General features: G+C 42.7%; 1 protein-coding gene across 1 annotated transcript in view; it reads left to right on the forward strand.

The window, feature by feature from the left end:
* The window catches only part of stxbp6l (syntaxin binding protein 6 (amisyn), like), a 79,835-nt gene that overhangs the window by 40,256 nt on the left and 16,268 nt on the right, over nucleotides 1-23,311 (forward strand). The window contains exon 5 of the mRNA XM_028605868.1: nucleotides 19,824-19,836. Coding sequence (XP_028461669.1) covers nucleotides 19,824-19,836 — 13 coding nt within the window. The remainder of the gene's footprint in view (nucleotides 1-19,823; nucleotides 19,837-23,311) is intronic.

Here is a 23,311-nt window from a genome sequence, read left to right on the forward strand (position 1 = left end):
GAGAAGATGCTAGCATGCTAACTCACCGATGTGCACGCTTCTGGAGCAGCAGGGATTTTAGAGGCTATTGCAGCCCTGAAAAATGAGTTCTGACCGCAATCAACAAGATTAAGTCAGACTTTAAAGACTTTTCAGGGAGACTGGAACAAGCAGAGAACCGTATTGGTGACATGGAGGATGATATTGCTAATGCGAAAACCAGAATTACGATACTGGAGAAGCAGGTGTCTGAGCTCACCTCTCTCAGACTGGTGAATCTCCCGGAGAAAGTTGAAAAAGGCGATGCAGCTGCTTTTCTGGAAAAGTGGCTACCCGATGTCCTAGGACCCGAGCCCTTTCCTGCCCAGCTGATTATCGAAAGAGCTCATAGACTACCAGGTGCGCCACAATCCTCTGCTCCGCGTGTCATGATACTGAAGTTTTTAAACTTCCAAGACAAGATCCGAGTCATGCAGGCAGCCAAAAAGAAGGGTAAGATCATGTATGATGGCCACCATGTCATGCTTTTCCAAGACATCTCCACTGAACTGCACAGGAAAAGAAAGCGATTTGATGATGTGAAACGACGACTACGGGACCTGAAGATAGACTACGGTATCATTTACCCTGCTAAACTCAAGCTGCTCCACGGAGGGAAACCTTGCATATTTGCTGATCTTGCAGGTGTTGAGTCGTTTATTAAAGAATTGGACACCTAGCAACTTGGCCACGGCTAGCTAACGGGATTACACTGTGAGGACCTCTGTCAGTGACGGGACTTTTTAACGGCAGCAGACGATGTGATCAATTAACCTGAACTCTTTTTCCACCTACTAAGAAAAGGTACTGTAACGATGCTTTACCAGGCTGCACCTGACTGTCACTATATGCTGATGTGGTTTTAATCCCACACAGACAGATGCTCATATGGCTCATAACGGCATACACTCCAATTGTTTTAAGAACGATATTACAGTTTACATCATTCCTTCCTATTACATATGTGTGGCCTGGTTGAAACTGTTTATGCTTGATTTTATTTTATATGTCTTCTAATCTAAATTTGAAGTTTACATCCTGGAATGTTAGAGGTATGGTGAAGTTGGCTAAAATTAAGCAAGTCCTCAGTAGGGTTAAACAACTCAAATTGTTAGTTGTATATCTCCAAGAAACCCATTTATTGTCAGATGAAGTGATAAAGATAAAAAGGAGATGGCCAAGGTAAGTAATATCAGCCTCCTACCTATCACACACCCAAGAGGTGATGATCCTAATCCATAAATTGATACCCTTTAAAGTGGACAACGTCATCCGTGACATGGGGGGTAGGTACCTTATTTTCCAGGGTACATTGATAAATGAGAAGATAAACATGATTAATGTATATGCCCAAAACGAAGACAATCCCAAATTCTTTGAAAATTTATTTTTATTAATTGCTTCTCTCCCAGGGAAGGCTCTTATAGCAGGTGATTTCAACTGCACTTTAGATCCTAAATTGGATCGTTCAACTGGGATGGATTCCTCTCATATACAAAGTAGGAAGAAACTGTTACAGTATATAAATGATCTGAATTTGTGTGAAATCTGGAGGAGACTGAACCCAGATAAATTAGAATTCTCCTCTTATTCTCCCCGATTTAAGTCATACTCACGACTAGATTATTTCCTGATTTCCAGTTCTATGCTCTCCTCTGTGATAGAATGTAACTATAACAGCATACTGCTGTCAGACCACTCCCCTACTTCACTTGTATATAGAGCCCAAGGGGTAGTTAAAGGGACTGCTAGATGGAGATTTCATCCCAGATGGCTGTCTGATTGGAATTTCCTGCAATTTTTAGATGCCCAAAATGAGTCATTCTTCAATAAAAATACAGATGAGACCTCTGCTATTGTCAGATGGGAGGCCTTTAAGGCATACATCAGAGGCATGATCATAGCTTACACCAGTTCAAAAACAAAAACTCAAGTTGAAAATGAATGACCTTGACCACAAAATTAGACAATTGGAAAGAGAGGCCTTTTTGGACAGTTCCACAAAAATAAAACAATAATTAAAGTTACTTAGCCCAATACGAGGACATTTCCACATCCAAAGCAGAAAATAGTTTAATCCGGCTCAAACAGAGTTACTATGATCAAGGTGAAAAACCGGGGAGATTGTTAACCTGGTGAATAAAGAAATTAGATGCAGACAGGGCAATTACTGCAATTCAAACTCAGAGTGGAGCAATAACAACAGACCCACAGGAAATTAATGATACTTTCTCCATCTACTATAAAATATTATATTCATCCGAATCCCCAGGGAATCTGGAAACACAATCTGAGTTCCTGGATGATCTTTATATTCCTCCCATATCAGACGATTTTAAAGAACAATTGGATAAGAAACTAGATGCCTCAGAAATTGCTGGCGCCATTACTAATATGAGAGGAGGTAAAGCCGCAGGCCCCGACGGTCTTCCAGTTGATATCTACAAGATATTTAAAGATAAATTAATTGAACCCCTTTTAACTATGTATGAGGAGGCCTTTCAACAGGGTTGTCTTCCAGATTCCCTGAGGAGCGCGCTGATAACACTTATTTTGAAACCCAGTAAGTCCCCTACCAATTGCACATCGTATAGACCTATTTCACTGCTTAACACAGAAGATTATCGCTAAAGTAATGGCTAGAAGACTGGAACCGGTGCTCCAGACAGTGATCAACCCAGATCAGAATGGTTTCGTGAAAAACCGTCAAGCTTTCCATAATGTCAGAAGGGTGTTGAATTTGATAGATGCAAGGGAGGGAACCCCTGACACCGCTATTCTGTCCGCTATTCTGTCCTTAGATGCTGAAAAAGCATTCGACAGAGTGGAGTGGAGCTATTTATTTGATGTGTTATCTCGCCTTGGCTTTGGTAACTACTTTCGAAAATGGATTGAGACACATTATTTCAGTACCCAAAGGCAGTACCCAATGGCAGAGGTCTCCACCAACTATATAATATCATCTTTCAAACTCACAAGAGGTACTCGTCAGGGTTGCCCCCTCTCGCCAATGCTATTTGTTTTAGCAATGGAACCACTTGCAATAGCGGTGAGATCGCACCCCTCAATTTCAGGTATAAAAGTATCAGACACCAAACATCGCATTGTAATGTATGCCGATGACACCCTCTTACTTCTAACAGACCTAAGTAACTCAATTCTTAATCTGACTAATTTAATTGACACATTCGGAAAATTTGCAGGCTTTAAAGTAAACAAAACAAAATCATCTATTATGTTCTTGAATAAGCGGGAGCGAATAAATCCGGTGATAAACCACCCTTTCAATAATGCGGTAAATGGATTTAAATATCTCAGTATCACCATTACCCCAACCATTAAAGATTTAATATCCTGTAACTATGATCCTATGATTTCTACAGTAACTGAATCCATGAATCCATGAATTCATCAATGCCAATCTCCCTTTTTAGGGTGTATAAATATAATCAAGATGAATATACTACCAAAGTTTTTATACCTATTTCAATCCATCCCTTTACCCCCACCGCCACAGTTCTTCTCCAAAATGAAGCAACTATTTACTAAGTATATTCGGAATAACAGGAGGTCAAGGTTGAGACTGTCACTTCTTTACCTGCCTTATGAGAGAGGAGGGTTACAATTATCCAATTTACAATGGTACTTTTGGGCTGCTCAAATTAGAGCTGCAATGTACTGGTTTTTGCCTGAACCTTATATACCATGGGTGCAAATTGAAAGTATCTGCATTTAAAGGCCAGCGACTTGACACTTATTTATAAAAAAACACTGAAGCTGAACACAATTAATGTCTGGCCCCAGTCATTTCTTGGTGAATCTACTTTTTCTACTTTTTTTTAATCTACTACTGTTTTCAGGCTTTTCACCAATATGGGGGAATGATAACTTCTCTCCTGGAAAAAAAGACCAAGGTTTTAAAATGCGACAAAGGGCATCTGTAAAGTTATGGATCTATATAAGGAAAGTAAACTAGCTTCATTTGAGGAACTTAAAAATGTATGTGATATACCTCGGACACACTTATTTAAATATTTACAGTTAAGGAGTTTTGTTTATACACAGACACATTCCTATATACAACCCTACTTGTCCATGTTAGAAAACCTAGCAATGAATAATTGTACTGGCAAGGGTCAGATATCCTTACGCTGGTGAAAAACCATAAAGACTCTACTGAGCATAAGCAAACTCAGAGGAGGACTGATATCTCAGAGGAGGACTGGAGAGAGGTGTGCTCTAGAGCACGAGAGCACAACTCCTAACAAATACCCATCTCAAACTGATTCAATATAATTGGATTATGAGGATTTATGTTACTCCGGAAAGACTGAATAAAGTAAATCCAAATATTCCTGATATCTGTGTTAAATGTAATGTTGAAAAGGGCACCTTATTTCATTGTCTGTAGGACTGCCCTGAGATACGAAAGTTCTGGAATGAAGTTATAAAATGTATTTCTAAAATGACCTTAAATCCAGTGCCTGACAATCCTGCACTTTGCATTCTTAATCTGTATCCAAAGGACTGTATGTTAAACAGCAAAGAGAGGAAAATTACAGACTTATGTTTAGTACAAGCTAGACGCTTGATTTCTCTCTGTTGGAAAGATGTCAAGAGCCCTTCTGTTGGTTGCTGGCTGAAAGAACTTATCCTTGAAAAGTTAACATACACAATGAAAAAGAAATCAGCCGAATGCATTCTTGGAGAACTCTGAAGTTGAGGAAACTCTGGAAACTTGAAGGCGATATGTCCCTAAATGTTTTTTTTAGCTATTTCTTTTTTCTTTGGGGTGGGGGGAGTGGATTCTTTTATAGTTTGACTGTTATATGCTTTGTTAAATGTATCAACATGTATTTTTGTAAACTGTTAAAATTCAATAAATACATGTTTAAAAAAAAAAAAAAGAGATACGATCTGGTAAACCTTTTTGCAATAACAGATGTGAACAGTTGGTAGTCTACATTTAAAACACTGATATGTCTCAAATTATTACATTCTTGTCATTTTTTTCCCATATGGAATAACGGAAATAATTGCTTCTCTCCATGAGGGAGGCATTTCTTGCATTTTAAGTACCCAACTGTAGACCCTGAGTAAAAAAAGGTCCCAACTTATCCCTTTTAGTTGCAATGGTAGGGAATTAAATGACCCAATCGCAGAGACGAGGCAGGCAGGCAGGAGATGGTTGAAGCTCAGGGATTTATTAAGTAAACACAAAATCAACCAAGGGAGACCTTGGAGACCAATTCCAAAAGAATGAAGACAAAAGGCATCCAAACGAGCAAGGAAGTAAAAAACCAGGAACAAACAGAAACAGGCGAGAGTTGACACAGACACTCACAAACTAACCAGACAAGGACGCAACCCTAACCCACGATCTGACAAGAGACAAAGGGAACACAGAGGCAAAATACACAAGGTATTGAGTAAACCAGGAACACATTAGGAGAGACAAATCAACAAAGGCGGGAAAACACAGGAAGTAAAACTAGATAAGACAAGACAGAAAACCAGACTTTCAAAATACAACAGGAAACAGAACATAAACAGGGACATTCACAACAGGGAACACAACATAATATACACAGACCACAATACACAGCACAGGATAAATTTACAAGACAGGGAACAGAAAAATACAGAGGAAAAATACAAAAACAGGAAACCTACAGAACTCATAACACAGGCAACAGAAATAGAACAAAATGCAAAGCAAAATACCGAAACCATAACACTTAGCACCTCATACCACTCAGAGGTGAACCCATCCGCACCAGGAGAGCTACCTGTATTCAGTCTTGAAATGGCCAAATTAATTTTATTAATTGTCACTTCAGCTCTGAGAATATTATTTTGTGTTTTTGTAATAGCTGGTAGATGGAGTAAGTGTAAAAGGTTTTCTTTCTGTAAGTCATTATCTACTTGATGCTTTCCATAGAATGTCAGCAGATGTTGAATTTTCTCTTGTTTGTATTCAATCTCGTTAGTCTCAAGATTTTTTATTTTGTAAATGGAGCTGTCTGCTTATTTTTTCTTTGATTTATAAGCTAAAAAATGCAGATTCTTTGCCTCCAACTTCCCAATATTTTTGTTTATGTAAAACAAGTTTCTTTTGTATTTCCTGCATGTATATTCCATTTGTTTGCGCAATATTCAAATCCATATTATTTTTATGTTCTTTTTGAAACATAAAACATTTTTTAATTCTAACTAGTTTCCTTAATTGTTTGTTTTAATTTTTCAAATGGACAATAATGTTGACCCTCATGACTGCCTTGAATGCATCCCAGAGCATGGGGGGCCCCACCTCCCCTGTATCATTTAGCTCCACATACACTTGAATTTCTTTTTCTAATGCTTCCTTGATTTGAGGGCTGTTAAATATACTTGAATTAAGTCTCTATAATGTTTGTCTCGATTTCTGATTCAGATTGACAGTAAGATAAATTGGGCTGTGATCTGAGATATCAATATTTTCTATATCAGATAATTCTATGTAAATCTGTAGTCTATCCGTGTACAAACAGAGCCCCACTCACTTTGCTCATCCCCAATGAGAAATAGTATAGTCATGGTCAGCTGGATAGAGCTCCCTCCAGAAATCAATAATTCCCACTTCCTGCATCATAGTCTTCCTATATTGTCTAGTGGTCTTGATGAGTCGAGTTTGTCATGTCACTACCACATATTAGAATTCCTTCTGATGCCATAATGTCAAAACATTTTTTTCTAAAAATCCCATTCACTGTTTGGGGTTGCATATAGATTAAGCAGAGTAATCATGGTACATTCCAACTTCCCTTTTATTAAAACGTACCTCCCTTCACCATCCTTTTCTTCCAGAACGTGTTCGTACGTGAGGGCATTACTTAGTACAATTGCAACCTCTCTCTTGTTGCCAGATTTATGTGTCAACGAAAATACATGTTAAAACCCTGACCTTGCTAGTTTTATATGCTCAGTTTCACTCAGGTGTGTTTTTTTCTTTCTTCAACTTAGACAGTATCTTGCCCCTTTTTATCAGATTATGCAACCCGTTCACATTGAATGAAGTGATTTTTTTTTTACCTTGCATATTACCTGGATTTTATATGGATGTTATGTTGTGTAATAGTACCCTACCATCAGGGCTGGACTGGCCATCGCCGATATAAATAGGCTTTTTTCTATTTTTTGGCCGGGCCGGCCCATAAAGAACTCACAGTGGCCCATTGGTTAATTTTCTTTATTGGCACTGGCCTGACCCAATCAAATCCAGGAACCCCCTTCCCCACTCCGGGCCGCAAATTTACGAATCCCACTATGGCCATGCCTCCCGGCCGTGAGACACGAGCTGTAATAGTTATGCTGGAAGTTTAGCATTCACGTTAAAAACCACGAAAGTGCAAGGGAGGTGCAGAGAAATTACATGAGAAAAAGATTAAGGATCTAAAGGCGGATTCCTCAAAATGTGCCAAAATTTCTGACATGTTTGGGGCTGTAGTAACTGCTTCAACATCAGTATTACCTGAAGCCGAGGAGCAGAGGTGGCTGGCTATACAGAGAAGCAGAAACAGCATCATGACAGTGAAGAAGCCAAGGAGGAGGAGAGTGACCATGACAGGGCCATGGGAGCGAGTGAGGAAAAGATGGAAGAGAGAGTAGATGACGACGTGGTAAGGAGTAGGCAAATTAACAGGGACTCTCAGGAAGGGAAGGAGGCTGTGTGTTTGTGTGCGTGTGCGCGTGTGTCACGTCATAACGATAACAAGCAGTTTGGCTGTAACATTACAGTTAGGTAACCTAACTGCTTAAGCTTACATTAAAAATGCTAGCGGTTAGCCTGTTGGGTAGCTGAAAAGTCTGTGTGATCTATAAAAGCAGTGTTGATACAAGCATCAGTGTTCCTTTAATGGCTTAATTAGCTTCTCTTGTATTAGTGCTCAATTGTTAACTATTCTAGCACTCGGTCTTTTAAACTGGAGCTACCGTGATGTCACAACAAATGTTTCAAACGTCTTTCTTTATTTCCCTTGCTACTTTTCCCTTACTCTTTATTAAACCCCTTATTTATCATTGCTATACTATATCCCTCCTATTTGAGACATGACAAAGCTCATGATGTAGCCATTGACATTATTCTAGGTTTTACAGCAAAACCTGTTTATCAGTAACAAAAGTTCAATAAATAATTTCTTTAGATGAAATTCACCACAGTAAAGTAGGTCTGTCTCCTCTTCTGTTGGAGACAAAGAAACATGAATGTGAGCTTGTGAGTTAGAATTTCTGAAAAACTTATTTAGTTTATCAGTCAAGGTAACAGCGACTGGACTTGTGTATATGCCAGCAAACAAAAGAAAACTCATGCTCGTCCTTTAAATTTGTTCAAAAAAAACTTTTCAATGTAATTTCATCAGGGTCAAAAAGGGTGACAAAAGGAATGCATGTAATATTTGTGATTCCTTAAACTTAGCTACAGGTGTCCCAATTTGTTTTACCGTAGTCAGGAGATTAACAGACTGACATGGTACGTCTCCATCCATCCATCTTCGTCCGCTTATCCAGTATCAGGTCGCAGGGGTAGCAGCTCCAGCAGGGGACCCAAAACTTCCCTTTCCCGAGCCACATTAACCAGCTCCGACTGGGGGATCCCAAGGCGTTCCCAGGCCAGGTTGGAGATATAATCCCTCCACCTAGTCCTGGGTCTTCCCCAAGGCCTCCTCCCAGCTGGACGTGCCTGAAACACCTCCCTAGGGAGGCGCCCAGGGGGCATCCTTACCAGATGCCCGAACCACCTCAACTGGCTCCTTTCGACGCGAAGGAGCAGTGGCTCTACTCCGAGCTCCTAACGGATGACTGAGCTTCTCACCCTATCTCTAAGGGTGATGCCAGCCACCCTCCTGAGGAAACCCATTTCGGCCTTGTTCTTTCGCTCATGACCCAGCCTTCATGACCATAGGTGAGGGTAGGAACGAAAACTGACCGGTAGATTGAGAGCTTTGCCTTCTGGCTCAGCTCTCTTTTCGTCACAACAGTGCGATAAATTGAATGTAATACCGCACCCGCTGCGCCGATTCTCCGACCAATCTCCCGCTCCATTGTCCCCTCACTTGCGAACAAGACACCAAGGTACTTGAACTCCTTCACTTGGGGTAAGGACTCATTCCCTACCTGGAGTAGGCACTCCATCGGTTTCCTGCTGAGAACCATGGCCTCAGATTTAGAGGTGCTGATCCTCATCCCAACCGCTTCACACTCGGCTGCGAACCGATCCAGTGAGTGCTGAAGGTCACAGGCCGATGATGCCATCAGGACCACATCATCTGTAAAAAGCAGCGATGAGATCCCCAGCCCACCGAACTGCAACCCCTCTCCACCCCGACTACGCCTCGATATCCTGTCCATAAATACTACAAACAGGATTGGTGACAAAGCGTAGCCCTGGCGGAGGCCAACCCTCACCTGAAACGAGTCCGACTTACTGCCGAGAACCCGGACACAGCTCTAGCTTTGGTTGTACAGAGATTGGATGGCCCTGAGAAGGGACCCCCTCACCCCATACTCCCGCAGCACCTCTCACAGTATCTCCCGGGGGACCCGGTCATACGCCTTCTCCAGATGCACAAAACACATGTAGACTGGTTGGGCATACTCCCATGCTCCCCCCAGGAACCTTGCGAGAGTAAAGATCTGGTCCATTGTTCCACGACCAGGACGGAATCCGCATTGTTCCTCCTCAACCCGAGGTTTGACTATCGACCGAACCCTCCTTTCCAGCAGCTTGGAGTAGACTTTACCGGGGAGGCTGAGAAGTGTGATACCCCTGTAATTGGCACACACCCTCTGGTCCCCCTTTTTGAAAAGGGGAACCACCACCCCGGTCTGCCACTCCTTAGGCACCGTCCCAGACTTCCACACAATGTTGAAGAGGCGTGTCAACCAAGACAACCCCTCCACATCCAGAGCCTTAAGCATTTCTGGACGGATCTCATCAATCCCTGGGGCTTTGCCACTGTGGAGTTGTTTAACTACCTCAGCAACTTCCACCAGGGAAATTGACGACAATCCCCCATCATCCTCCAGCTCTGCCTCTACCATATAGGGCGTATTAGTCGGATTTAGGAGTTCCTCAAAGTGCTCCTTCCACCGCCCTATTACCTCCTCAGTTGAGGTCAACAGCGTCCCATCCTTACTGTACACAGCTTGGATGATTCCCCGCTTCCCCCTCCTGAGGTGGCGAACGGTTTTCCAGAAGCACCTTGGTGCCGACCGAAAGTCCTTCTCCATGTCTTCTCCCACACCCGCTGCTTTGCCTCTTTCACGGCAGAGGCTGCAGCCCTTCGGTCCCCTCGGTACCTTGCAACTGCCTCCGGAGTCCTCTGGGATAACATATCCCGAAAAGACTCCTTCTTCAGTTGGACAGCTTCCCTGACCACCGGTGTCCACCACGGTGTTCGTGGGTTACCGCCCCTTGAGGCACCTAAGACCCTAAGACCACAGCTCCACGGTTTCAGCAATGGAAACTTTGAACATTGTCCACTCGGGTTCAATGCCCCCAGCTTCCACAGGGATGCACGAAAAGCTTCGCCGGAGGTGTGAGTTGAAAGTCTGTCGGACAGGGACCTCCTCCAGACATTCCCACATTTACCCGCACTACCCGTTTGGGCTTACCAGGTCTGTCCAGAGTCTTCCCCCACCCCCTGACCCAACTCACCACCAGATGGTGATCAGTTGACAGCTCCGCCCCTCTCTTCACCCGAGTGTCCAAACAAGAAAAATCTCTCGTGATTGGTTGACAGGTCTGTCACGGGTTAGGCTATTGGTCAACCTGGGCCATTATTATTATAATAATAAAATTATATATATATATATATTTATTTATTTATTTATGTATTAAATATATTTATTTCATATATGCTATGTTGTATATTCATGTCATGATTATCATAGTGCCAGGAACGTGCTGTTTATTCAAAGATAGAGCTTTATTGACACAAAACACAAACGCAATCAGAAAAAAAAACTGTGTACAAAGCATCGGAGACATACAGCACACACAATAAATATCCCACGCTCATGAGAAGCAGCACCGTCCACCCCTAACCCACGGCCGCCTCGGAGCTGTAGGTAATCGGCAGCATTCGGTCTGAATTTGGTCCATTTTGCAGACGTCTGTGGTGCGTTGTCCTGTAGGTCTATGGTGGCGCACTTCCAAATGCCCACCTCACCCGCAGCCAGCACTGTCTCGCTTCCAGCAGCTGTAAAATCAATCAATAAAGACAATCAGTACTGCATGATTTTTATTTATGGCCACAACACACCTATGAATGCCCCTGAAAAATATTCACATTGACCAAACGGATCTAATCTTACCCTCTTTTCTTTTCGACGGACTCCGAGCTGATCTCCTCACAGCTTCTGCCCGCGATGCCACATCTGGTTGTTTGTAGCTGAAGTTCCTGCGTGCTGTCTCGTAATATGTCTTACAGGCAGCTGGAAAACAATGAAATGAGAGTTGTATGAATAAAAAACACAAGTCACAGTAAAATTAAACATGAAAAAGTAAAAATGACTTACACACAATGGCGTCATTATCAGCGTCATGTAAATCTGTACTTGCAGACAGCTCTGAGCAAATATAGGTCATAGCCTTGTTATGAGGCAGGTTAGTCTGTAAAAAATAAAATAAAAAACTATGGTTAAGATCAGTATCTATTAACGTATCTATGTCCTTATACAGAAGAGTTAATGAAATTCATTAAATGAAAGCATATTCTTTAAATCTTACCCTTGCTCCGGTTTGTAGCGCCTGTTACAGTTTGTCTCCGAGTTGTGAAGACGGCAACTGCTTTCCAAAAATTACGAGATAAAAAAAAATACTTTTATAGAACAACTCACCCGCTCAGCTCTGTAATGAATGGCGCTGAAAGCAGCCACAGCTCTGTGCTGCTTGCGTTTAAACTTGGTGGGGTTTAAAACATTACTGCCAAGTCTAAATAGCCTGTTTAACATCCAAAGACAGTCACTGTACGATCAAGAGTTAATAAACAGTACAGACTAGATCACCGTTTCATTAATAATCATATACTTACGTTGACTTCTTCTTTTCTGTGAGCGCATCTTTGGAGCCCCGGAGGAGACATGGAGGAGAGAAAAAAAACGCTCCAAACGTCTTGAACAACTCCTGTGTGTTTCCAAGTGAAGTTTGACAGAGTGTACAGACAACTCTTTTACCAGTTGGCCTGAAATATTCCCATATTTCGGAAGTTTTTGCTCAAACTCTCAGACTCATCTCCCATGTCCCTCCGATTTTTTTCAAATGGTAGCAGTGAGGGCGGGGGTAGGGGGCGGGGCAGTATGATAGAGAGAGACCGTGGAGCAAATTAACCAGCAGGGCGCGAACAGCGCACATACTGGTGTGGAGGTGAATTACAGTGAGTTATAATGGATTACTGGAAAGTTTAATAATAGGACAATTGAAGTCTGGATTATGAGGCCATTTCGGCAGAGCCAATAGCTTCATATGCCATGGACATGTGAATATTCACATGGTGCTGAATGTGCCAGTATTTTAAGAAGACAAATGGTTGGGACCTTGTCATGCAATGACAAACCTGATATGCTTTATGTGAAGCACAGTGTTTTGGTGTCAGCAGAAAGACTTCTTAGAAAACTGTACAGTGGAGCCTCTGTCTCCATTCCACCAGACAATGTTGGATGAGCAAGACCAAAGACTGTAGTCATGTCACTATGCACAGTGGTTGAGCTCGAGGAGACTGTGAATGAATCATGGAATGCACATTTTACCTTTGTGGCAAAGCCTGTAAAACTAATTGTTGAAATAAATTATTTTGTGTATCTTTTTTACATAACATTGGTCATTGCTAATGACATACAAAGCAATTAATCTAGCATACTTTCATTAAATAAATCAATTCAAGCTAAAATTGAAGAGTCTACAATTAGGCTATACTGAGTCTGATCTATTTTAAGAGATTTTCTTAAAATTAAGTTAATACCTTTTAGAAAAATGTCACCTGGGGTAAAACTCCCCCTGCTGCTACCATGATTTGCATTTGTATAGCTCACAGCATTTTCATTTACATGTGAAAGCCTCACCTAGAATTAGAGGGAGGGGGGGTCATAGGGGGACAACTGCCAAGCAAGGCCCACGTCAATTTCCAACAATTCAGAGCAGTTTTCGGCGTTGCCTGTAAATTGCCGTGTGCAGTCGTAAACCTGAAGTTCCACGACAATCTTCAGTGCCGCATACTGACGAAAATCCCACTTTTCTTGCAGTGTGAGGTGATCTTGTTTTTTTCATTTGGGATTAGATCATTTGCATGCCATTGCGCAAGTTGGGGCCTGCAAATTAGATTTTGGTTTGGTTCGAACTAACCTTTAGAAAACCAAAAACTAACGTGAAATTTTTTTTGCAGGGTGGTAGGGCAAGACTCATGAATATGCCTGCTCTGGTTGGGTTGGTTAGGTTTAGGCAAGAGAAGTGGGATTGGTTATGTTTAGGGTAAGAATGTCAGGGCAATAATATTCCAAAAAGGTGTAATACATGAGTAGTATGGATAACTGTGTGTAAATATATGCTACGGTACTGTAAATGCACAGGGGTGCAAATAGCATACATCGATATTTGTACCAGATGGGGTATTAATAGAACACATTACTGTGTGCACCGGCGGGGTACGAATAGCATTCATTTCTAATTTCACCAGGGTACGAATAGCACTTCTAATTGCACCAGGGTACAAATAGCATATACTGCTAAGACCCAGGCACCACACCGCTCTGTCATGATATCTACTATCACAGTTAACTTTTGATTGCTTATTATTGATTACTAAATTGCCAGTAAGTCGTATGTAGGTCTCAAAAGAGGGATCCCATTATCTTGTTTTACCAATATTAGGATTATGTTCCACAGCGTGTTACTGTGGAAAAAGAGGGTGTAGAAATATATTGGGTTTAAAATAAGAATGTCCTGTAGCCTGGGATGGCCTCGCTGTCTCCTCCTTTCTGGCATGTGTAAGATAAGACGGGTTCAAATTTAGTGGAGCAAAAGTGCTCCTGATTTGTTTAATAAACAATTGGAACAGAATGCACCTAATGAAATATCTTAAAAGGAACAGACAATCTTTAGGCCATGAGAGAAGAAGAGAATGAGAGCAATCCCAAGGCTAGCGCGCAACTTCGCTATCTTCTTGGAGACAGAAAGTCTGAGTGATATCCAACCAATTGGCGGCCCAGACGCAATGGCGGAAGGGGAGGAACCTGAAGATGAATAAAAGAATAGGGATGTTGGTGGTTAGGGAGAGAAAGTCTCGAAGGAGCGGCTGATCCATATGCATATGAAATATCTGTTTGCAATATCATTTTACTAAAGACTGTTATAGTTTAACTGAACTAATCCTGAGTATTCATTTCCTGGTCTGCCTTTCAACGAACACAATATTTAAAGGGGAAACTTCGAGAAGTGACCGGTGGTTCTTAAAAGACTCTGGCTTTTGGAGCCAGAGTAGAATCGGTCGCTTTTTTTCCTACAGGTGCAAATAGCCTCACCCAAAAACTTTTCTTGAGGAATAAAAAGCAGATGCAGCCTGGAGAGATGTACAGTAGAAAACACAAGCTGGACACTAAAAAAAAGGTGATATTGGTTGTCAGGTTTCATGCAGTCAGAGGCAGGGCTGATTACAGACGCCGCCTCAGTGAGGTCATTTTAGCCACACTGTAATTAACAAAAGTCGTTACGTCAGTTGCATCGTTACGAGAAATTCTCAATCTGTCAGGTGTTGAGGTTAAACCAATGTTAAAAGTGCACATTAAATCACTACCTAAACCAAATAAGTGGACATAATCATACACCAAGAATTGTTTTTCCCATGTACAGGAGAGAGGAACAGAGAATTGTTCTTACTGTTTGACCTGCAGCCCCAATTGACCAAATAGAATGACCAAATAATCTTCAGTGTCAAATCTATAGCTCTAATAATCAAGTTATGTGAGTGGAACCCCTTTAACTTTACACTCAGTAGTAGGCATTGTCTTGTAAGTTTCAGAAGATAACATACTATAATGTTTTAACTGAATAGATTATTTTTCAGAACATTCTAACCTATCAATTGTCCCTAATAGCAAAAACAAAAACAGTGTATCAGTGCAAAGCATTTCTTCATTGCATGAAGCGAGTGTGTGTGTCAGCACTACCTTCTTCATCAGCTTTTGGACTCAGTCAAACAGAGGGACAAGTGTTGTTCTTTGTCGGAGGTGTTTTTTGCTTTTTCTTCGGGCAGTTACATACAATGTCCAAAGTCCTTGCAGTACGAACACTGGTCTGGGTTCTAGGGCTCACCATTTTGCCCACGGTACCCACCTCGGCCTCTTCTTGCTCGACCACGTCCTTTGTGGGAGCGACCTTTTTTGGGTACTCACTCCATATGTTGCCCACCAGCCTGTTGTAACATGCAGACAAACGCTTCAAACATGGTTTTCTCACGTACTCGTTGGTCTTTCCACCCGATGCAGGTGTGACGGATGCTGTTGGTCCTGTCCAAGAGTTGAGTCTATGTCCTCTTCGTCCCTCCGTTTCTCCAGCTTGTCTTCCTGATTTTTAGAGAAAGCTCAGAACATGGGCTTTGGTTAGAACTGATGAGGTTATTGGTGCATGTGTGTTTTTGCATTCTTTCCCTGAATCACTATTTCATCTATATTTTAAAACATTCTTTGTTTTTCCTGTACTCAGTAGCTTTAAATCCTCTGTCTTAATTTGTTTTCTCTCTTCCTCTTCTAAATCTTGTTTTAACATCCTTAGCTTTACTGGACTCAGAGATCAATTTTTAGGAAAGCCAAAGTTTTCTGACCAATATAACAGACATCGCAAACAATCCGGTCCATATTTCTGACCCATCTCACCCACAATGGGTCCAGACGCTTCAAAGGGCTTTGATGGTTTGTTACCCATGATGACAAAAGCTTTTATTTTTTAATGTTATCGTCACCACAAAGCGAGGTTATTTCTTCGGCAAACCTTCGTAAAAACCTGGGACAGTCCTGCAGACAAAAATCTCTTAATAGTCAAGAACCCGCTTAGGGTGTCACAGACTACTATTTTATGTCTTCTGCAGTCCGTCTCTAAATAGTCAAGAGCTTGTTTAAAGGGTCACAGACCATTTTTTTATAAGTAGTCAAGAGCTTCTTTAAAGTGTAGCTTCTTCAAAGTGTCACAGACTCTTATAAATAGTAAAGAGCGTCTTTAAATTGTCACAGACTATTTTTATTTCTCTTTTTAATAGTTTCTCAGACTATTTCTGTTCAATTGTAATTGTTTTGGTCTTCAGACCCTTTTGTTAGTTATCAAACTAACTTTGTTGACAGTCCACAGCCTGTCTCTTCTGTAATCTATTGTCACACCCGTATCAAAGAAATAATCTGAAATATGTCCGTGTCTGCTAGAGGATGTCACTCATAACCCCAGTTATATCTTTGTCCTATCTAATGACCCAAAAAAATACCAAGTTACTCATTTCCCAAAAGTCAGAATTAGTTTCATTTATTCTCTTTAGTTAAAGAGAATGATTTTGCCAATTATTCATTACTTAATTCGTTTAGCAATGGTTGCTTGTTTAGAATGTTTGTTCAAAACCTTGAATTCACAATCCAATTGTAATTAATACATTTTATCTCACCGTACTGCTTGAAATCTCTTCCTGTTCGTTTTTATCGGAGTGGAAAACAGTCAAGAGCGCTCCGCAGTCCTAACCCTCTTCTCTCTGAAAAACCTTTTTAAAGGTTTAGAGGTATGAGGCAGGTGATTTTTGATCCCTGGATAGCCAATCATCAGCGACCCAACGGGGCTCTTTTCTCCGTTAACTCATCCGTCCTGCCGAGACAACGCCAAAATGTGGTGGAAGTTTTCCTCAAAGCAGCAGGGTTTAGTGATATCCATGATAAAATCAAAACGAATAACGACTGTTTGAGAATTAAACCAAAGTTTGGTCTTTGAGTATTTATTTACATTTGCAAATGGAGAAATAAAGTTTCACAAGTACCACAGCAACGTCTGAAAAAGTCTTTCTAACCTAAAGTCTAAACATCCAAACATCATATAATAAAAACCTCTGTTAAGCCACCCCTCTAAATGTATCTTTTAGCATGGCCATAGTTGATCACCTTTCCCTCTGCTCCTGTTCTTTTCATTAGCCTAAACAACAGTTTATCTCAGGAGACAGAAACCTACGTAGTTCTCACTGTCGTAAACAGTCATCGGCCTTCTCCACTTCTATCTAAGCAAAAAGACAACAATGTGAAGAGCTTCAGGCTAGTAAAACTAAATAACTCTACTAGGCTAGAGTTGACGGCTGCAGCTGTTCCCCTCTCTGGTGCTTTAAACGTCTACAGGAAGGAGCAGGATTTTATTTAGGTTTAAAATAATCATTAAACAAATGGTTAACATCATTATACAAAATGGTTAAAATAAAATTTGCCACCACAGAGGCAACAGGGGACTGAGAAGAACAGGCTTGAGCAGGAGACATGAAAGGCAGGATAGACTCTGAGAGACTCAGGCAATTTCAGATGGACCACAGCAGGATTAATGACCTTCTCCACCACAAAGGGACCAATGAACTTAGGAGACAGTTTTAGACTCAGAGGGACATCCCGGGTTGCCAACCAGACTTTATCCCCAACCGCATAAGCGGGCGCTGGGACACGGCGACGGTTAGCTTGGAGCTGATACCGGTCAGAAACTCTCAGAAGGGCAGGTCCGGTGGCAACGGCAAATGTGGGCCTGGACAGAAGGAACCAAGAGATACTTTTCCTTGGACGGGAACAGGGGTGGCTGGTAGCCGTACAGACACTCAAAGGGGGACATCCCAGTGGCAGATATTGGAAAGGTGTTATGGGCATATTCGACCCATGGCAGCTGAGAGGACCAGGAGGTGGGATTGCCAAGCAAAAGGCGTTCCAGACAGCCGAGGTCAACTGAGGACCACGGTCGGAAACAATGGCAGGCCGTGGACCCGAAATACCTCCTTGACAAGGATGTCTGCAGTCTCAGTGGCTGAGGGGAGTTTTGAGAGGGAAAAACAATGAGCAAACTTGCTGAATCTGTCCACAACAGTCAAAATAACTGTGTTCCCTTCTGAATGGGGCTAATCCAGTAACGAAGTCCAGAGCCAGATGCGACCCAGGTCGCCGGGGAATAGGTAGGGGATGAGGCAGTCCAGAACTGGGTCAATTGGTTCTTTTATTCTGCGCACAGACAAGACAGCAACAAAACTCTGAGTCTCCTGTCCCACGGCAGGCCACCAAAACTGTCTGCAAAGAAGCGCCATGGTCCGAACCATACCTGGGTGACAAGCCATCTTGTTGGTGTGTACCCACTGGAGCACGGCCGAACGGGCTGACTTGGGCACAAACAAACGACCGGGCCGAGTCCGAAGGGCCATCAAAACCTCCTCCTCAACCTTCCAGGTAACAGCTCCCACGACTATGTCTTGGGGAAGAATGGTCTCAGACTTGGTTCCGTTCTCTTCCGTCTTAGAAAACATCCGGGACAGAGTTTCCACCTGGTCATTCTTTGAGCCCGGTTGGAAGGTGTGAGAAAAAATTAAAACGTCCAAAAAACAAAGCCCACCTGGCTTGATGGCAGTTGAGACGTCTGGCAGATTGCACGATGCAAGATTTTTGTGGTCAGTCAAACAACAAATGGCTGAAACGCCCCCTCCAGCCAGTGGCGCCACTCCTCCAAGGCAAGTTTGACAGCGAGCAGCTCCCGATTCCCCACATCATAGTTCCTTTCAGCTGGAGAGAGACGACAAGAGAAGAAAGCACAGGGATGAAGCTTCTTATCAGTGGAGCTTCGCTGGGACAGGATGGCGCCAAGTCCCACATCAGAAGCATCCACTTCCACTACAAACGGATGGGAGGTATCAGGCTGAGTGAGGATGGGAGCGTCAGTGAACCAGTTCTTCAGTTCCAAGAAGGCTTTGTCCTTCACCCAAACCGTGATAGACTTTGGGAACCAGGGACAAGTCTGTTATCCACCAAATAGTCAAGGTCTTTAGGTTCAGGATAATAAATTAATTCATCTTTAAGTTGTTTGGTTAATCCCTGATGAAACACAGCCTGTAGTGACTCCTCATTCCACGCACTTTCTGCTGCCAATGTCTTGAATTCAATAACATACTCTGCTACACTGCGGGCTCTGTGGCGGAGTGAAAATAGTTGTCTCGCCTTACCTCCTTACCTCAGACGGGGTGGTCAAAAAGCTTCCTCATCTCATCCGTGAACTTCTGGTACGAGACCATGCAGAGGTCGTGTCGTTCCCATAGGGCAGAAGCCCAATCCAGAGCCTTCCCACACAGCAATTCAATCACAAAGGCTATCTTAGCTTTGTCTGTGGCGTAGGTGGCAGGTCGAAAACTAGTCCACACTGCACGAGGAATGAATGACACTTTCCCAAATCCCCTTCGTACTGATCCGGTGTCAGCACTTTGGGTTCTCGGAATGAAACAACTCCGGAAACAGCAGGCGTGGGTTGCAAAACACTGGAGCACTGAGCTGAGTCTGGATACTCGTCAGACCGGTAGATAGGTTCCAAACAGAAGACGCAATCTCCTGTAGCGCTGTGCTGTGCTGTCCCAACACATTTCCTTGTTGGGAAATGGTATGACAAACAGAGTCCAGGTCTGCTGGGTTCATCATGGCTGGATTGTTCTGTCACGATTCATAAGAACAGGAACCCAAAAGCAAACCAGGACGAGGTAAGTAGAATTAACAAGGTTTTTGGATATTGAACGTAAAAACAGGCGAGTCCAGATGGTGGGGCAGTGGGTGTAAGGGAGCCGGCTGGAGGTTTAGTGAAGATCCAATAATGCTGGTGAAGCAGACAGCCAGGCGGAGGTGTAGGGAATATTCCAGGTGAAAAAACTGCAGACAGGAGAACAGGAGGCAGATTAGCAACAGGCACAAAAGCACTAAACAGCAGAGCAAACTTTCCAAACTGACTAACTGATACACTGGCAAACATACTGGTAAGGCTAACGATCCGGCAGGGAATGGATGTCAGTACACAGCTTAAATGGTGGAGAGGTGATGATCAGGACCAGGTGTGCAGTTTGCAGATGAGACACAGGTGTGGGTGGTTGCATATTCTCCCGCCTTGCTTCGTCACCAGGCAAACAGACAGGGTGCGTTCAGGAACTCATGGAAAACATGGATTCAAAAGCGGAAAACAGGAACTCAGGCAGAAAACAAACTCAGAAGGCGGGATTCCTGACATCTTCCTAATCAAAAAGAAAATTTCAGATATTCCTAGAATTCTATTGCACATATCCAGAATGTTCATTCTGTTCATAATTTCAGATATCCGCAACAACATTATTTCTATCCAGAATTATGGATAGAAATAATGTTGTTGCAGATATCTGAAATTATGAACAGAATGAACATGACAACATGACAATAGTGGATAGGAAGAATGTTATTCTCTGAAATGTTCTTGTATGTTCTTATGTTAGTGTTGCAATTATGTAGTACAGTTGACCATATTGTGTTTTATGTTTCACGTTTACTCTTGTTTATTCAGTGTTTGTAACAGGGTAGCCAAAGCGCGTGCTGATTGGTATATTATAGCTGACGTCACACAGTTAATAAGCAGTAAGATAGTTAGTCGGTCAGTTGGACTGTGGTTGTGAGCAGCATCTTTGTGCGTAAACGAGAAGAGTAAGTATATCTGCTGCATCATTCGGGCTACTGTATTTCTTTGTTAAACCAACTGTTATTTTATTTTGATTTGGATGAGAGTTAAGAGTCTAAGGGGTTGCCACGCTACGCGACCACTGTGCTAATTATAGCCACGTTCGTACAAGCTAGTTTATCGCTTTCGGCTCACCTGACTCAGTGCGTCGGATCAAAATGTGTAGCATTGTGTTTAAACATGTTCATACCTTCACTACTTGTTGTTAGGATTATTAAGTACTTTGTAGTTGAGTAAAATAAGAAGTAAGTGGTGTTAAATATTGTTATATGTGCCGCTATCAAGGCTTCTCTATCGGGGATTTGCTAGCTCGAACGGAACATAACATCCGGTCTTGGATTTTCACAATAAAAGCATCAAGCCGTTTAGTTAGTTGGAGGCTTTAAGCGTATCATATCATAGATAACAGGAAGTGCTGTCTACGTTAGCAGTAACTTAACGGATGGTAGAAAATCTATGAGAATTCCATATAATAAGTGTTTGAATCCCTTTTCTCTGCTTATATTATTGGAATTTAAGAGATATATAGCCATATGCTGACTATTGTTTATTTTATGTCATGTATATAAGTGCATAAGAAGGAATGAGTGTATACATATGTTTCCTTTATTCATTTGTATTTTGTTCCTCTCTTTTATAGAAACCACACTCACACTCAAACGTACATAAAGAACGAGGAAGAAATAAACGGAAAAAGAACAGGCTCATTCGAGATGAGCCAGATCTGTGCAGAATCGATCACCGGCGATTGCCGCCTAATGCATGCCGGTTAGATTTGTGTCCGACTTGATCCCGACTTGCTCTGACGTCATGCACACGTGGGCAACGATAATCTCACGAGACCAAGGCGGCCGCAGTTCTGAGACGCAGGTAGCGCAGTTGCTTTTCACCAACTGCAAGAGCCAGGCGGACGCAGGTGGACCCACTGCATGCTGCGAAACACCAGCCTCTCATCTGATCGAACAGCTGATTGGTTCAGAATCGACTTAACATGATGACGTTTTATATAAACTTTTTTATTGATTTTGAATCGGAGGGATTTTAACTGCTATTTGTCTGATTTAAAAGCTTATTCTGTATCACATGTAGTGATGTTTATAGTTATGTTTAGAAGTCAGAGAGACTAAATCTGTTCAGATTACAGATCATCTACAGTCTGTTGTTAATTAAAAACAGCAACAGATCACATGTAGAGAATTTTGACAGCTACTCTGTCATAATAAAATCAACTGGAAACTGTGTAGGAGCTGATATATGGGTCTGATAACATTTTATTAAATCGGAATTGAACCACAGTGTTTGTGTCACTTCCTGTTCAGCCTGAATGCTGCTGGAATCAGCTGGAAAACTGTCCGACTTGAGAGCGGACTTTTGTCACCGCCCCCGGCTGCTGCCGCCTGCTCTCGTCTACTTTACAGGCGCAGTTCATCTCGAACGAGCCTAAAATCTCTCAGCTCTTCATTTATTTATGCTCAGGATATTTGGCCTTAAGTGGTGTTCTGGCCGACACACCTGCGTGAACCTAGTGATAACCCTATAACTAGCACCTAGACTGAGCATCTACGCCTTATCTACACTACATTGATGGTCCTTCGAGCCGGATCACTGGGTTTACGTCAGAGATGGAACTACATCCAGAGTATGATGCTAGTGGTGCACGTCCCAAACGGCATACTCGCCCACCTGTGCGCTATGCAGATTATGAGGTCATCTGGGCTACATCGGTCAGAGGTACAGAGAGGAATTAGAGAATACTCACCAGGAGGGAAAGGCCAGGATGACATCCCTCACCTCCCCTTATGACTCTCCCCTTCGCCTGCAGAGGTGGGATGCTATTCTTCAAGAGATGGACCTGGGCTATAGGGCTGAGAGCCAACAGTACAGCCAGAAGAATCAGCTAGCCCCCCAGCGGTTTCCAGAGAGAGAGTTTAGGGAACAGTTACGAGATTACTCTACACCCCTACCTCCAGCGCTGCACCCCATACATCCACATGAGGACAGCCAAGTTGAGTTAGACAACATTCGTCATGAAAGACGCCTCCTGCAGCAGACACAGCGGCACATGGCATCGGATTTAGTCGAGCTTAGAGAGCTGCAAGCAGACATGAGACAGTTATTAGATGCTGTTTACAAGATACAGAGTCCAACATCTCTTCATATCAGAAAGCCAGAGTTAACGGTGATGCCGCCCCAGGCCAGCCCCAGTAATGGATGAACTTCTGCCTGGTGACCCACCTATGCTACATCCGCTTATTAGGAGAATAGATGAGGCTCCAAGAATTAAGGAAGAAGCACTGCCAGCCCCACCTCCAGACATGTTCGTTCATCCACCTCCCTGGTTCAAGCCTGTTCAGCTTCGGCCACAGCCGCACAGTTTACCTTCAGCTGAGCCCAAGTACTCTACAGCTTATGGTGGTCAACAGAGTGAGCTTGGCTGCAACCCAACGCCCCCACAGCGACATCCAGGCATGGCGTGGACACAGCCACTGCCCTTCAGATCACCTCAGGGTTATAACTCCAACGTCCCAGAGCCAAGTT

This window comes from Perca flavescens, chromosome 18 (genome assembly GCF_004354835.1).
Source record: "Perca flavescens isolate YP-PL-M2 chromosome 18, PFLA_1.0, whole genome shotgun sequence".
Lineage (NCBI taxonomy): Eukaryota > Metazoa > Chordata > Actinopteri > Perciformes > Percidae > Perca > Perca flavescens.